The sequence below is a fragment of the Rhinopithecus bieti genome, unplaced genomic scaffold (genome assembly GCF_001698545.2).
Source record: "Rhinopithecus bieti isolate Rb0 unplaced genomic scaffold, ASM169854v2 scaffold_757, whole genome shotgun sequence".
Classification (NCBI taxonomy): domain Eukaryota; kingdom Metazoa; phylum Chordata; class Mammalia; order Primates; family Cercopithecidae; genus Rhinopithecus; species Rhinopithecus bieti.
The window spans coordinates 175,495-190,618 of NW_016803289.1; the positions used below are offsets into that span (position 1 = coordinate 175,495).

The 15,124-nt window shown below is 40.8% G+C and overlaps 1 protein-coding gene across 1 annotated transcript in view; it reads right to left on the reverse strand.

Moving 5' to 3' along the window:
* Positions 1-6,853: 6,853 nt before the first annotated feature.
* The window catches only part of PRELID2 (PRELI domain containing 2), an 80,209-nt gene continuing 71,938 nt past the window's right edge, over positions 6,854-15,124 (reverse strand). The window contains 2 exon segments of the mRNA XM_017872201.1: positions 6,854-7,492; positions 11,835-11,904. Coding sequence (XP_017727690.1) covers positions 11,845-11,904 — 60 coding nt within the window. The 3' untranslated portion in view covers positions 6,854-7,492; positions 11,835-11,844.

Consider the following 15,124-nt stretch of genomic DNA (forward strand, 5'->3'; position numbering starts at 1 on the left):
GCCGCCAACCTATGCGTTTCTGCTGATCTCTCCACTGTGCATCCTATGCTGATTTTTCTTCCGCATCCTTTAAATAAGTAATCATTGTTTGATATACCCAAGAGGTAACTGTGTCTGGTCTTACCATCAATTGGTTCCCACTACTGCCATCTGTCAGTGCACGGAATCTTTTAAAAATTCATGGAAAATGCATATTATGAAAAACTATGCATGAATTTCAATTTTTTTTCACCAAAATAAACTCATACTCAGTTGTTATAATATGTCTAAACAGGATCTACTTTGAGGCACTAAGGAAGCTAAAACATTAGTTTGAAAAGAACCTCTACCAGAGCAACATAAATTTTGCTAAGATTGAAAGAAAAACATCAAATTTATGGTGAAGCCTGGGATGAATGATGAAATCATTGATGTCTTACAATTCTGCAAAGAAATCAGCAGTTTACAAGTGGATAGCTCATTTTAAGAAGGGACCAGATGATGCTGAAGATGAACCCTACAGTGGCAGACCATCCACATCATTTACAAGGAAAAAAAAAAACTTGTTTGTGCCCCAATTGAAGAGGAGGGCAATTAGCAGAAGCAATAACCAACACCATAGACATCTCAATTGGTTCAACTTATACAATTCTGACTGAAAAAGTAATGTTGAGCAAACTCTACACTCAATGAGTGTAAAAATCATTGCGCCCAGATCAGGTGCAGACAAGAGTGGAGCTTTCCATGGCAATTTTAAACAGGTAAGATCAAGATCCTGAAGCATTTCTTCAAAGAATTGCACAAGGAGATGAAACATGGTTTTAGCAGTACAATCCTGAAGACAAACCACAATCATGCCAATGGCTACCAAGAGGTAGAAGTGGACCAGTCAAAACACAAGCAGACTGGTCCAGAGCAAAGGTCATGGCAACCGTCTTTTGGGATGCTCAGGGCATTTTGCTTATTGACTTTCTGGAGGGCAAACAACAACATCTGCTTATTGTGAGGGTATTTTGAGAAAGTTAGCCAAAGCTTTAGCAGAAAGACACCCAGGAAAGCTTCATCAGAGGCCTTCTCCACAATAATGCTCCTGCTCATTCCTCTCATCAGACAAAAGACAATTTTGTGACAGTTTTCATGGGAAATCATTAGGCATCCACCTTACAGTCCTGGCTTGGATCCCTCTGACTTTTTTTGTTTTTTTTCTTTCTCTTTTCTTTTTTTTTTTTTTTTTTTTTTTTTTTTTTTTGAGACTGAGTCTTGCTCTATCACCCACGCTGGAGTGCAGAGTGCAGTGGTGCAATCTTGGCTCACTGCAAGCTCCGTCTCCCAGGTTCATGCCACTCTCCTGCCTCAGCCTCCAGAGTAGGTGGGACTACAGGTGCCCACTACCACACCTGGCTAATTTTTTTTTTGTATTTTTAGTATAGGTGGGGTTTCACTGTGTTAGCCAGAATGGTCTCGATCTCCTGACCTCATGTTCTGCCCACCTTGTCCTCCCAAAGTGCTGGAATTACAGGTGTGAGCCGCTGCGCCCAGCCCCTTTTTTGTTTTCTAATCTTAAAAGAAACCTTTAAAGGCAACCAATTTTTCTTCAGTTAATAATGTAAAAAAGACTGCATTGACATGGTTAAATTTCCAAGACCCTCAGTTCTTTAGGGATGGACTAAATGGCTGGTATCATTGCTTTAAAAGTGTCTTGAACTTGATAGAACTTATTTTGATAAATAAAGTTTATAATCTTTTAATCCCATTTTCTATGAACTTTTAAAGCCCCCTCATATAATGATAGAAACCTTCTAGTGATGCACTGGATCAAGTCAAAAGAGAAAACAAATCCTGCCATTTTTGGGCACATAGCAGATGCTCAATAAATGCTGGCTGAACTTAGGACTCTACTCCTAAAGGGTCATCACCACACCTGGACTCTAGCAAAGGAAGGGCATTAACAGGGCATGGACAAGGTATTCTGGTAACAAGACACGGAAACCAGCCCAAACACATTCAAGTAAAAAGAGGACAAATTAAAGGATAAATATGAAACATGGAAATAAAGTACAGAAAATAGAGCTGAGCCTTACAGGCCAACAAGGAGCTACTCTCTCTCTCCTTCACCCTTTGGGAACACCTGGCTTCATTCTGTTTGTCCATGTTGGGCTTCATGACTTCTCCCTCTACGGATCCTGGTCCTTTGTTCCATTAGCACATGGCCTACCCAGGTCACTCAATAATGGTGGCCTCTGCTTATTTCTGGGAGAAACTCTAATGTCTCACCTTGAGGGAAGGCAGGGAGCTAACGTCATATGGTCAGGATAATACCCTCATCTGGGGCAGCTGAAAAGGACTAGGATTATTACTACTAATGATAACCATAAGCTCGGCTGAGAGATGGGATACCCCCCCAAATTAGAATGTACACATAAATATTAGGTTGTAACAACTTTATTTCAGAATGATTGCAGGAAGGAATTTCATAGGTAAATAACTGATTTATAGCTCTATATCACAATAACAGTGAATCAGAAACACTTCATCCCACACAAAAACTTGGCCTGAGAATTTTTTGAGTTTTAATCCTCTTAAGTTTCACATTATAGAACTGAATACACGAAAACACTAACACAACTGTGGGAGACAATGGTTTATTGATCAAGAGAAATTATTTCTAGCAATATCTCAGTTGCCATGAGGTCACAAATATGACAACTGCAGATGAGGATGAAGAAGTGAGTTAGAGGAAGGGAGTTAAGCCACTACAATAATGCCACCAAGTCAGTGTAGCAAAGTACATTCATTTTTATTGCTAGAACAGCCTTTCAAAACCTCATTCAAATCCTCTCTACTGTTACTCAACATATAGTATGTAGTTACACAATTTCCCAACCCCAGGGCAAATTAGAGAAAGGTTCCTAGAAGTAGACACAGTAATGGGAGAGACAAACGACAGATAAAAGTGAGGGAAAAGAAAAACTCTAAAAAACCATGGTAGAACCCAAAGAGAAAACATATCTGGAGCCTTCAGTGTAGGGACTTTAACAAAACTAAGTAGGACCTGAAAGAATTAAAAACATACATGACGACTCTGAAAAGATTTAATTATCCCCAGTAGACTGTGTTTGCAAAAGCAGAGAAATGTATACTAAATTAAGAAATAGTTTGACGTAAATGATTGAAATAAAGCAAAAAAGATGCGTAATTTAAAAGAATAACCTTGAGTTTTCTACACCATGCACCCTACAATTCCTCACCATTATTGCGGAATATCAGTACATATATACTGCTTATAAAATACACACAGTAGTTCATAGAAAAAGAATACAGCACCTTTTTCATCCATATATGATTGAAACTATAAAAACCCCTTCCTGGTAAAAGCACCTCAATCATACAGTGATAGTTCAAGTCAGCTTCTCTCTGCATAAGAACTTTATACTGTGTCCTGAGTGATCAACTGAAATTCCATGAATCAGAATCGCTGGGGAAAGGGCCTGAGAACTTGCACTTTAGCACATTTCCCCAGAGATTTCCGGTACATGGGAAGTCTGAGAATCACAGGGTGAATCATTGCCTTGAAGACAGGAGGAGACTGTCCAGGTCTGTGAATTAACCCTTTCCCACTCTTGTTTCTAGTGTGCCCAATAAGGCTGTACTCCTGCTTCTGACATTTCTTAAGCTACACGGTACAGAATAAAAAACATGGACTTCTAAATGTTTTATCACAAAACATACAATTTTTAAAAAATTAACAAGCCCTAATTAATTCCAAAAAGAGGACAGACACAGCGGCTCATGCCTGTAATCCCAGCACTTTGGGAGGCAGAGGCAGGAGGATCATTTGAGGCCAGAAGCTCAAGACTAGCCTGATCAACATAGTGAGATCCTATCTCAAAAAAAAAAAGGAAATGGAAAAAAATAAAAAGATACCATAAGATTTCTTAGCCATATATGTGAAGCTGGAAGCAATAGCTGCCTGCAGGGGGAAAAATACTGAGTGAGGAAAAGTAATCCCTGAGGATTATTTAGGAATGAGGAGGAAGATACATCTAAAAGTAGTCTTGGAGGAGAGGTAGAATGCAGCGTGCATCCAGAATACAAAAATGCAAATCTATTACAGCTTGGCCAGGATGTTTAGGCCTGTCCTTAACACTCTGGAAGCAGAGGCTAAAAACTACTGGCTGCAAACATGTTGTTGTTGTTGTTTTTTTTTTTTTTTTTTTTGCCCAGCCCAATTTTTAAACAATTTTTAATTTGTTTCCAGTAAAAAACTGCGAGATTTTTTTTTTTAATTTTGTCTTTTCTTAGAAAAGTGGAAATAGGAAGTACTAAAAAAAAGACCAGCGACACAACCACACTGTGCTGGAACAGGGCAAAAGCTGCCTACCTTTAGTCAGGTATGTGCTCCCAATGGTGTCACCTCAGGGGCCCCAGCCTGCCTCCCTCTTCAGACCAGCTGCCTGATCCCTGCAAGCATAACCATTGGCCACCCCTGCACACAAGGCAGAAATTCAACCTCTCTGTGCCTCACTCTATTTCTAATAAAAAAATTCCTGCTATAAAGATCCTTTCCAACCACAGAGATATTTAAAAAAAAATTAGATAATGTCTGCAAATACCTAGAAGTCATTGTAGTGTTCTTAGCTGCCCACTGAAATTACCTAAGGAGTTTTTTTAAATCCTGATGTCTTGGTTCTACTATCTGAGATTCTGGTTTCTTGGTCTGGGAAGCAACCCAGGAATCAGAATTGCAGAAAGCTCCCCAAGCAATCCTAACAGACAGCCAAGCTTGAGAACTCCTCCCTTCAGATGGGAGTCGTTGAGTGTGAAGGGTTAAACTTACTCTAATGTCAACCTCCAAATACAAATTTCTTGTCTCTCACCTCCACAATAATTTTCATCACCTCTTATTTTTGGAAATAGGCTATTACTCCAAAAGCCTACCAAATGCCATTTACAAGGTGGAAAAAAAGGTCAAAGTGTGTTTTAGTTTCTACCATTATTTTTCCCTCCAACACAATTGAAGAATGGAAACACTATGAAGCTGAAAAGAAATTCAGAGACAAAATTCAGGCAGCACGAAGAGCTCAGATACAATAAGAAGAGGCTCACAGTGGCAAGCTTGTATGAAAAAATGCAATTGCTTTGAAATTCATCAATGAATTACATGGAAATTTTTTCAGACATTTTTTCAGTTCAACCATTGTGGAAGACAGTGTGGTGATTCCTCGAGGATCTAGAACTAGAAATACAATTTGACCCAGCCATCCCATTACTGGGTATACACCCAAAGGATTATAAATCATGCTGCTATAAAGACATATGCACACATATGTTTATTGCGGCACTATTCACAATAGCAAACACTTGGAACCAACCCAAATGTCCATCAATGACAGACTGGATTAAGAAAATGTGGCACATATACACCAGGGAAGACTATGCAGCCAGAAAAAAGGATGAGTTTGCGTCCTTTGTAGGGACATGGATGCAGCTGGAAACCATCATTCTCAGCAAATAATCGCAATAACAGAAAACCAAACACCGCATATTCTCACTCATAGGTGGGAATTGAATAATGAGATCACTTGGACACAGGAAGGGGAACATCACACACCAGGGCCTGTTGTGGGGTGGTGGGAGCATGGAGGGATAGCATTAGGAGATATAACTAATGTAAATGACGAGTTAATGGGTGCAGCACACCAACATGACACATGTATACATATGTAACAAACCTGCACGTTGTGCACATGTACCCTAGAACACAAAGTGTAATAAAAAAAAAAATTCCCCAAGACTCTCCAATAATGGCCAGATTTTTTGTTGTTGTTGTTGCTTTTTTTTTTTTTTTTTTTTTTTTTTTTTTTTTTTGAGATGAAGTATTGCTCTGTCATCCAGGTTGGAGTGCAGTGGCACAATCTCAGCTCACTGCAACCTTTACCTCCCAGGTTCAAGCAATTCTCCTGCCTCAGCCTCCTGAGTAGCTGGGATTACAGGCATACACCACCACGACCAGCTAATGTTTTTGTATTTGTAGTAGAGACAGGGTTTCACCATATTGGCCAGGCTGGTCTTGAACTTCTGACCTTGTGATCCACCCGCTTCAGCCTCCCAAAGTGCTGAGATTACAGGCATGAGCCACCACGTGCTGCCCTGATTTTTATCTTAAGAAGGTGAATTCCAAATTATTACCTCTCTTGAAGATTTTTTAGATAGTATGTATTATATTTTGGCTTCTGATCACGAGAAATGCAAACTACTGCCATCTAAGTTTCAAACAGTAGTACCACCTTACATTACAGTTGAAAAGTACATTTGCAAAATGTTTGACATAATAATGGCTTCCATTTCCTGGTCTTCTACTATGCACCAGGCGTCATGCTAGGTGCTTCATAGGCATGATCTCTGATCAGTTCAACAATCTCACAAAGTTAATTCTATCATCTTGTTTCACAAACTTTTTTTTTTTTTTTTTTTTTTTTTTTTGAGACGGAGTCTCGCTCTGTCGCCCAGGCTGGAGTGCAGTGGCCAGATCTCAGCTCACTGCAAGCTCCACCTCCCGGGTTCCCGCCATTCTCCTGCCTCAGCCTCCAGACACAAATTTTTTTAAATGAGGTTCAGAAAGATTTAAAATTTTGTTCATGATCACTGAGCGAGTAGGTGCCAGCCCTTGGATTCAATCCCAGGTCTGTCCGTTGACTTAAAAACCTACACAAAATTACTTTCTTTAATCATCATAACGCATTGGTGGAAAGACTTGTGCCTGATTATCCCCATTTGCCCAATAAAAAACAGAGAGGTTAATGATTTGCTCCACATCACAGGATGAATTAGCAGACAAGAAACTGCCTTCCCACTCTTCATTTCATGTTCTTTTCAGAGGACCAACTCACAGTTTACATGTTACATTCTAAAAGCTATACTAATGGCAGTTACATATTACTTATGGGTAGGATAAAAATCTCCTGATTTCTGAGAATCTTAAACATTGTTATAAATATGGCTTAGCTTCAACATAAGTCTGGTACATTCCTGTTTGTTCCAGTCCATGCATGAATCAGGTACCAGTTTCAACTCCCTTATTGGTTCCAGAATCCACTCACAAATCCTATGAACAATGGTGCTGATAACATAAGGGCACAAGCACCCTCTCCAGGCCTTTATCCTGTCCCTAGCTGCCCTCACACCATCACCAGACAACCAGCAGCACACCCTGAGGAAGGGCACACATCATCTTACACGGGTCTTTTTCCCTTTATTTGTAAAATTATAAAGAGATTGTGTCATAAAAATCCAGCAAGAAGGTCTCATCTCCCTGAGTTCCACCATTCGAAGCAGGATCCCAGAGGAGGGTATCATTTTATGGCCTGGCAAGAAAGTCTTCTCTTCTTGAAGCTGCCGACACTGTATCCTCAAACCTGTATTCCAGAAACTGTATCTGTGATGTGTTGTGGTCAAGAAGTGACTCTCAAAAATAAAAAATAAAAATAAAAAAGTGGACATGGATACAGCTGTCCTGCAAGAGAAAGCAAACAGGCTTTATCACCTCATAAACATGTCTCACCAATCAATACTTATTTGCCCTCTTTTCTGAAGCAACTCTTTAGAGTCCACTTGAATTCTATCACTACGGATAATTCTTGAAATTGCATTTCTCCCTCCTAATGATCTTCAAACAAGGCAAGCACTTCATTTTATTAAGTCCAACTACCCAAAGGAGCTGGTTCAGAGAAGAGTTAAGATATAGCTAAAATTGAGGTCTTAATCATTCCAATGTGATAGAAGTCTGCTATGCTGTCAAATCTCAACAAGCCTGATCTCCCAACTGCCAGTGGCAAGAACAGACAGATGTCAGGGTTATTTGTTTTATTCAAAAATGACAAGAAATCAAAAATCTATCAAATGGATGTGTCAACAGCAACGCCACAAGCATATTGGTTAGTGAGATTTATGTGTCTCCATTTTGGCTCATGACAAAAATCACCTTCTAAGCTTTCTAATCTTCAAATGCCCACTTGGACATACAGGTCAGAGAGTTCTGTGAAGTATCTTTAATGTTAGGTACAATGTAGAACGTAGTCACTTCCTATGTGAATTTAAATTATGCAAATTTAAAATATGGCATGACATAAAAATATTAAATACTGTCTCCTTATGCACATTTCTGCAAATCCCACAAAACGTCTTTTAAGTATCAAAAATTGCAAAATTCCAAAGCTGGCAAATTGAGTAAATTATAAATAGCACCTACCCTACAGCCTCATCACAGTGCCACTTTATGTGCCAAACTAAATGCCTATATGTCTACTCCATTGTGTACGTGCATTGGAACTTTATGAGCAATTTTAGTGACCACTGTTGCTGGTATTTTAACTTTCTGTTATTATTTTAATACCTTTTTATGTCTTAATATAAAATCAGCCAAGTCTTCACAAAGTGTTGATGTTAGAGCTAATGCAAGAAAAACAAACTGTCAAACTGTATTTTAAAAGGCCAATCACCACAACACTCCTTGATGTTAATTTAGGACACTAACTCAGTAGGCAAAAATTTTCTTCCAGAACCAGACAGTAAATATTCTAGGCTTTGCAGCTGTAAGGTCACTGTTAATAACTATTCAACTCTGAGTTGTAGCTTAGAACATAGGAGCATAGTTGTGTTCCAATAAAACTTTATTTATAAAAGCAGGAAGCAGGATAAATTTGGTTTATAGGCTGTAGTTTTTTGATCTCTACTTTATTTTATTTATTAGCTATAGAGCTAATTTCCCCCACTTCTTTTAATGTAGCATTTTACAACTCATGAAAACAATAGTACCCCACCTACAACCACCCCTCCATTTTCCATACAGTTATTTGAGAAATTAAAAAGTTCCATTAAAATAGGCACATTTCAAACTTGAAAAACTCTGTAAGAATAGTCAAGAAAATGGGAAAAAAGTAAAGGAATAAGCTGGCAGCATTTGATGCAACATCAAATTGTAGATTTATGTGGTAAGAGTACATACATACATATACATATATTCCCTACTTTACAGTTACTCCTCTGAGAAAACTGGTCATGAATTTTGAGAGTTTGAATTATGTAAATCCTTCAGGAAATTTCATTGCATTGAATGCATTACATGCAACTGTCCTGTACTAAACTCCTTGTTATATTCAGACCTCGACCATTTCACTTAAGAGAGGAGAATAAGTTGCTTTTCACCAACAATACGATGTCCCAAGTTCATGGCTTAGCCCTCAACCACAGGACAAAAAAACAAACAACAATAACAAAACACACCAGCCTGGGCAATATAGGGAGACTTCATCTCTGCAGAAAAGGAAAAAATTAGCCAGGTGTGGTGTACACGCCTATGGTCCCAGCTACTAAGGGGGCTGAGGTATGAGGATTGCTTGAGCCCCAGAGGTCAAGGCTGTTATGAGCCGTGACTGCGCTACTACACCCCAGCCTAGGCAACAGAACAGCGAGACCCCGTCTCAAAATAAAACAAAACAAAACATAGAACATGGGTAGCAAGACAATAGGTAATGCTGTAAACTTGTTTAATTTACTCATCTTCACTACCAACAATTTAAATCCAAATCAATTTAAATCCAAATTGATTTAAAGTACAAGTTGATGTGAATCTCACCTCCCCTCTTTTCAACTGCATTTTCTCGAGGGTGGAGCCTGGCCACATTTAAGCAACAAAAAAGGGGGCAAACAAGAAGCTGAGATGCTAAAATCAGGGAAAAGCCATACAAAGAATATCATTCTTCCTATTAATCAAAAGTTGACCGAATACACGACAATAATATCTAACTCCTATTAGCTTTCTCAGTGCCCTGACATTTCATCTGTCTCTACCCAGAGATGTGAACTCATTTGAAACTGCCATTCTCAAAGTGTGGCCCCAGGACCAGGATCACCATCACCTGGAAATCTGTTAGAAACACAAATGCTCAGGCCCCATCTCAGACCTACTGAATCATGACTTGGGGAGCGGGGCCCACCAATCTGTGTTAAATCCTCCAGATGACTCAGATGCTCAAGACAGTTTCAAAACCACTAATTTGAAGTTTGAAGACCAATAGGTGTATACGTTTCCCATGGAAACGGAGACCCCTCATTCCTTCATTTACCTTGGAGCTGACTCGAGATCCCACCCCCGAGAGTAAGATGGGATCTGTGCCTAAGCATGCAAGTGCAAGAGGTGCTTAGTGAGCCTCACAAATATGCTAGCCGAGAAAAACAGGGAGATGTGGCCAAATTGTTCTCTATAATTTTCTAAGGAACAGGGTGGGTGTAGGAGTAAACCATATTTAGATCCAATTCCAGCATTTTATGAGCACCTGCTGTGTGTATGCCTATGCTAAATGAAATTATCCTGTTTAGCTTTTCCAGTAATAAAGGAATCTGTTAATATGTATTAAGTAGACAGAGGTTTAATATTAATCAAAATGGAGTCCAACCTGCAAATAAGCAGAAAGACTTTACAATTCTCCAAATGATGTTCATTCACAGGTCTGGAGAGCTTGCTTTGTACACCAAGGTGCTTGTATATGATGTTCCTTTTGCTTCTTTTTGGTTAACTGCTCTCAAATTTTATTGTTTATCACAATTAGAATACCAGGTTGCTTACACAAGACCACATGTCTCGATTAAACCAACACAAGAAAATTTGAGGTAATTCTACATTACCCAAGGCAAAGTTTGTTTTATTCAAAGGTTTCAACTCTCAGATGTTAAAAACCTAAGGCTGGCTGGGCACGGTGGCTCACGCCTGTAATCCTAGCACTTTGAGAGGCTGAGGCGGGTGGATCACAAGGTCAGGAGTTCAAGACCAGCCTGGCCAACATGGTGAAACCCCTTCTCTACTAAAAATACAAAAATTAGCCAGGCATGGTGGTACACACCTGTAGTTCCTGCTACTCAGGAGGCTGAGGCAGGAAAATCACTTGAACCCGGGAGGCAGAGGTGGCAGTGAGCCGAGGTCAGGCCACTGCACTCCAGCCTGGGCAACAGAGCAAGACTCCATCTCAAACAAACGAAAACAAAAAAACCTAAAGCCTATAAATTCTGTAAGATATAGATCTATCATACTCATTTATTTTGGGCTTTGATTCTCTCTTAAATAACTCTGTCCTACCCTTTCCACTATAAAGACCATTCTCCCTGATTTAGACAACAGAAATGTAGGGGGTGGGGATAAGGAGTTGAGTAATTCTGCAATCTCCCACTATCTGTTAACCCTATACCATTTGCCCTAGATTGGCACGTGCTTCAGCACGAGTGCTGTCTTCCTTCCATCCTGTGCCCATGGCAGACACTGTTAACCATCAAGGCGCTCTTACCCAGAGCCTGGGAATTACTCTCAAGACCTCAGAATCCCTTTCAATAGCATTTCAGGCAGCTACCCACAAACAGTGGAAATACAGATGACTAATAAGAGATATTTGTTTCACTGGCCAATCAACATGCCCCTTCCTTGTTTCTCTTCCTGCTCCAATTACACTTTTAAAGCCTTCCTTTGATTATTTTCAGAACAAAAACATTAAGCTTCGGTTAATCTGAGCTGCAGTCTTTACAAATCTATGACAGCTTGAGGCTCTCAATCATGGTAGATTGTGCAACAGTTTTAACAATTTGAATAGAGTTGTAACCCAGCATGTAATACAAAACTGCTCTGAAAATCAAAGAACCAAGTAAATAAAAGTACTGAAGAGATAAAACACCTGTGAAATAGTATTCTGTGCATATAACTGGGAAATGTGCAGCGTGAATAGCCCAGGGAGGCTGCTTTCGAATACCAGGCTGATAAGCATGAAAACATGGCTTGCGTGAATAATTCTGACTTTGCTTTTGGTACTCACTGATGATTCTTTATTCAGCTAAGGGGGCACCACACTGTTCCTTTAGTAGCATCTCCATGATTCTAATTCCCTATAGAAAGAAGGAAAAAATAAAATAAAATGCCCTATTTCACAAACAAGTACTTTTACATTTATCACAACCTTTTCCCTTCAAAGAATCCAGGTCATGGCCATATATTCATTTCAAAAAGGTAGGCTCATGGCCACACCTGACATTTTTATAATATTTTACTCAGCAATTTCACATACATTATCTCCACATTTGTTCAGAATCACTCAGCGACGTAGGCAGAACAGAGCTTACGATCTCCATTTTAAACATAGGAAAACAGCCCAAGAGTAGTTAAATAACTTCTTGAAAGTGGCCCTGCCAGAGCTAGAATGATAATGGCAGCAGTTAATATTCATTGAACATTTACAAATATGCTAGATTCACTGCTGGGGTTTTATGTGCATTACCTGGGGGTAGCGAGTGCTATGGTGTACCACTGAGATCCCTCCCAGAACTAAAACACTCCTTCCCTTTCCACCAACATTGTAGGCTGCAGCTGGCGCACAGACAACCTCAGTCAAAGGGAACTGCCTTATCTGAAGTCATGTCCCTCCAGGGGCAGCCTACAACATTGGATGACTGGTAGGTACAGGGGTATAAAGACCTGGCCCCTTCCCTTAATTTGGGACAACTCTGGGGAGCATCCAACCCTCAAAGCTCCCCAAGGGATCAGCTAAGACCTTTGTTTCAAGTGCATTGCAGTTCAAAAATCCCTTCCCATACCCCATGACAAGAATTGTTCGTGAGTGGGCTCTCCAATACCCCCTGCAGGCAAATCTCAAATTGAGTCTGTGTCCCAAGAGCTGACACAGGACACCTTAATACACATAAAACCGCCAAATAACTACTATTCTTACCCACATTTTACTGATGAGGAAACAGAAACTCAAAGAGGTTTAAATAATTTGCCTGAAGTTACACAACTATTAAGTAATAAAGCCAGGGAAAGAGCATGGGCACCCTCTTCCTTTTCAAAGGCATCCATGAGCTTTCTTGCAATGTTCATTCTGCTACTGTCCATACCCACCTGTCTACTCAGTATCCTGTCCAGAAAAATTCTACCTTGGAAGAAAGAAGAAAGCAGAAATTCCTTTCCTCCTTAAAGGACAAGTTTTACAGACCAGAGGATAAACCTTCAAGTGGGAAGAGAGGGTTATGATGCGATTTACATAGTGGGGTCTCCAGGACATCAAAGTTGGATCCATGGGAAAGGGAGCCGCTATTTTCAGAGACCTGAGCCTGAGAATTATTGCAGATAATAATTATAAGGGGAACTTAAAATACAGATCCCCAGGCCCCTCCCAGGAAAATTCTGATTTAATGGGACTCAAGCAGGCACCACAGCTCTATGCCCTTAACAGGCACCCATAATTCATCTTATGATTAGACAGGGCTGTGAACATCAAGTGGTCCTGCAGGTACAAGGCAGAGATTTCCCACTTGGGATCTGAGACCAGGGATGGGGACAGAGGGTAATCAAAGTCATCACTAGAGAAGACAATAAAATATATTTAACACCAAAGTAGATTAAACTAAAATTAGTATTTCCTTGAGGATTCAGAAGGTCCTTCAGATTCTGCCCGGCCATCACCACAAATACTACCATTATCTTAGAAGGAAAAAGTATTACTGGATCTTGAGAGAATGCTGAGTAGTAAGGAGTGTTTGCTAAACCAAAGCAGTAAACCACAGGACCAGGAACACCACTCTCAGAGGTAGAAGACCTGAGTTCCAGTCACAACTCCACCAGTCATTCTGCTGGGTACCTTAGGCTGATCACTTTTACCAAGGAGTAACATAGACCACAGAGGTCAGGGCACTGGGAGGCAGATGGAATTAGTGCTTTCTATACCTAGCTACACTCTAGCCTTACTAGGGGAAGTCAAAAAAGAAAACAGATTCCCAAGAGTCTACCCAAGAGTGTGTTTGATTCAGTCAGAAATTTCAGGGTTCAGGCCTGAGTCTGAATGTGTATAACATACCTCATGTTGATAAGGACAGGTGGCAGGAAAATATTAGGTAGAAAAGGGCAGTCCCTGGTGAGGGCCACACCCTCAAGCCTAGACCTGTGGCCCAAAGTGAGAACATGCATTCCTGTTTTCCCACATGAATGTTGCCTTTTCCAAAACCACCCTGGCCCACCCCACCCCCCATCCTGTAACCCATAAAAACCCCAGGCCCCACCGGTGTAGTGGCAGAGTGGCAGAGGAGAGAGGAGAAGCAGCAGCTGTATATCAAAGAGAAGCAGCTTGATTTCAGAGGGATGGCTTGATGGCAGGACCTTGGAGAATTCAGCCAGGGATAGCCAAACTCCAGGGGAAGACCATCTTTCCACTCCATCCCCTTTCCAGCTCCCCATCCTGCTGAGAGCCACTTCCACTGCTCAGTAAAATCCTCCACATTCACCACACTTCAATTCATTCATGCCACCTGATTATTCCTGTACGCAGGACAAGGACCCGGGTGTGAGTGCAAAAGGCTGTCACACTGACCCTCCACTGAGCTGTTTAACACTTAAGCCACCCATGAATGACAAAGCTAAAAGAGCACACTATAACACACACCCTCTGGGGTTCTGGGGGTCACAGGCAACCTCTAGATGCTGCCACAGGCCCGCATAGAGTTCTGCTCCTGCTGGTTGCCTAGAAGCACTCATCCTGCACCTGCTCACCTGCACGCTCCCCCTCTTGCAAGGGGTTGAGAGCTGTTTGCTGACTAAATGAGCCAACCCCTTCATAAGTCATGGGAAAGGGTCAGGGAACTATCCCATTTAAATGTGATTCTGAAACACAATCAGTTCGTTTACTTGAATTTGTAAATAGCAACTTTACACCATCTCTTCCAACTCTGACAGTCTTGGAATTGATGAAATAGGTTATCCTTCATCATTTCTGAAGAGATAGTATATACTGTACTCTTAAGAGGTACCCGCCATTTAAATAATTAGGGGAGGCTGGGCGCAGTGGCTCACGCCTGTAATCCTATCCCTTTGGGAGGCTGAGGCAGGCAGATCATGAGGTCAAGAGATCGAGACCATCCTGGCCAACATGGTGAAACCCCGTCTCTACTAAAAAATACCAAAATTAGCCGGGCACAGTGGCAGGCGCCTGTAGTCCTAGCTACTCAGGAGTCTGAGGCAAGAGAAAGGCATGAACCCAGGAGGTGGAGCTTGCAGTGAGCCAAGATTGTGCCATTGCACTCCAGCCTGGGCCACAGAGCGAGACTCTATCTCAAAAAA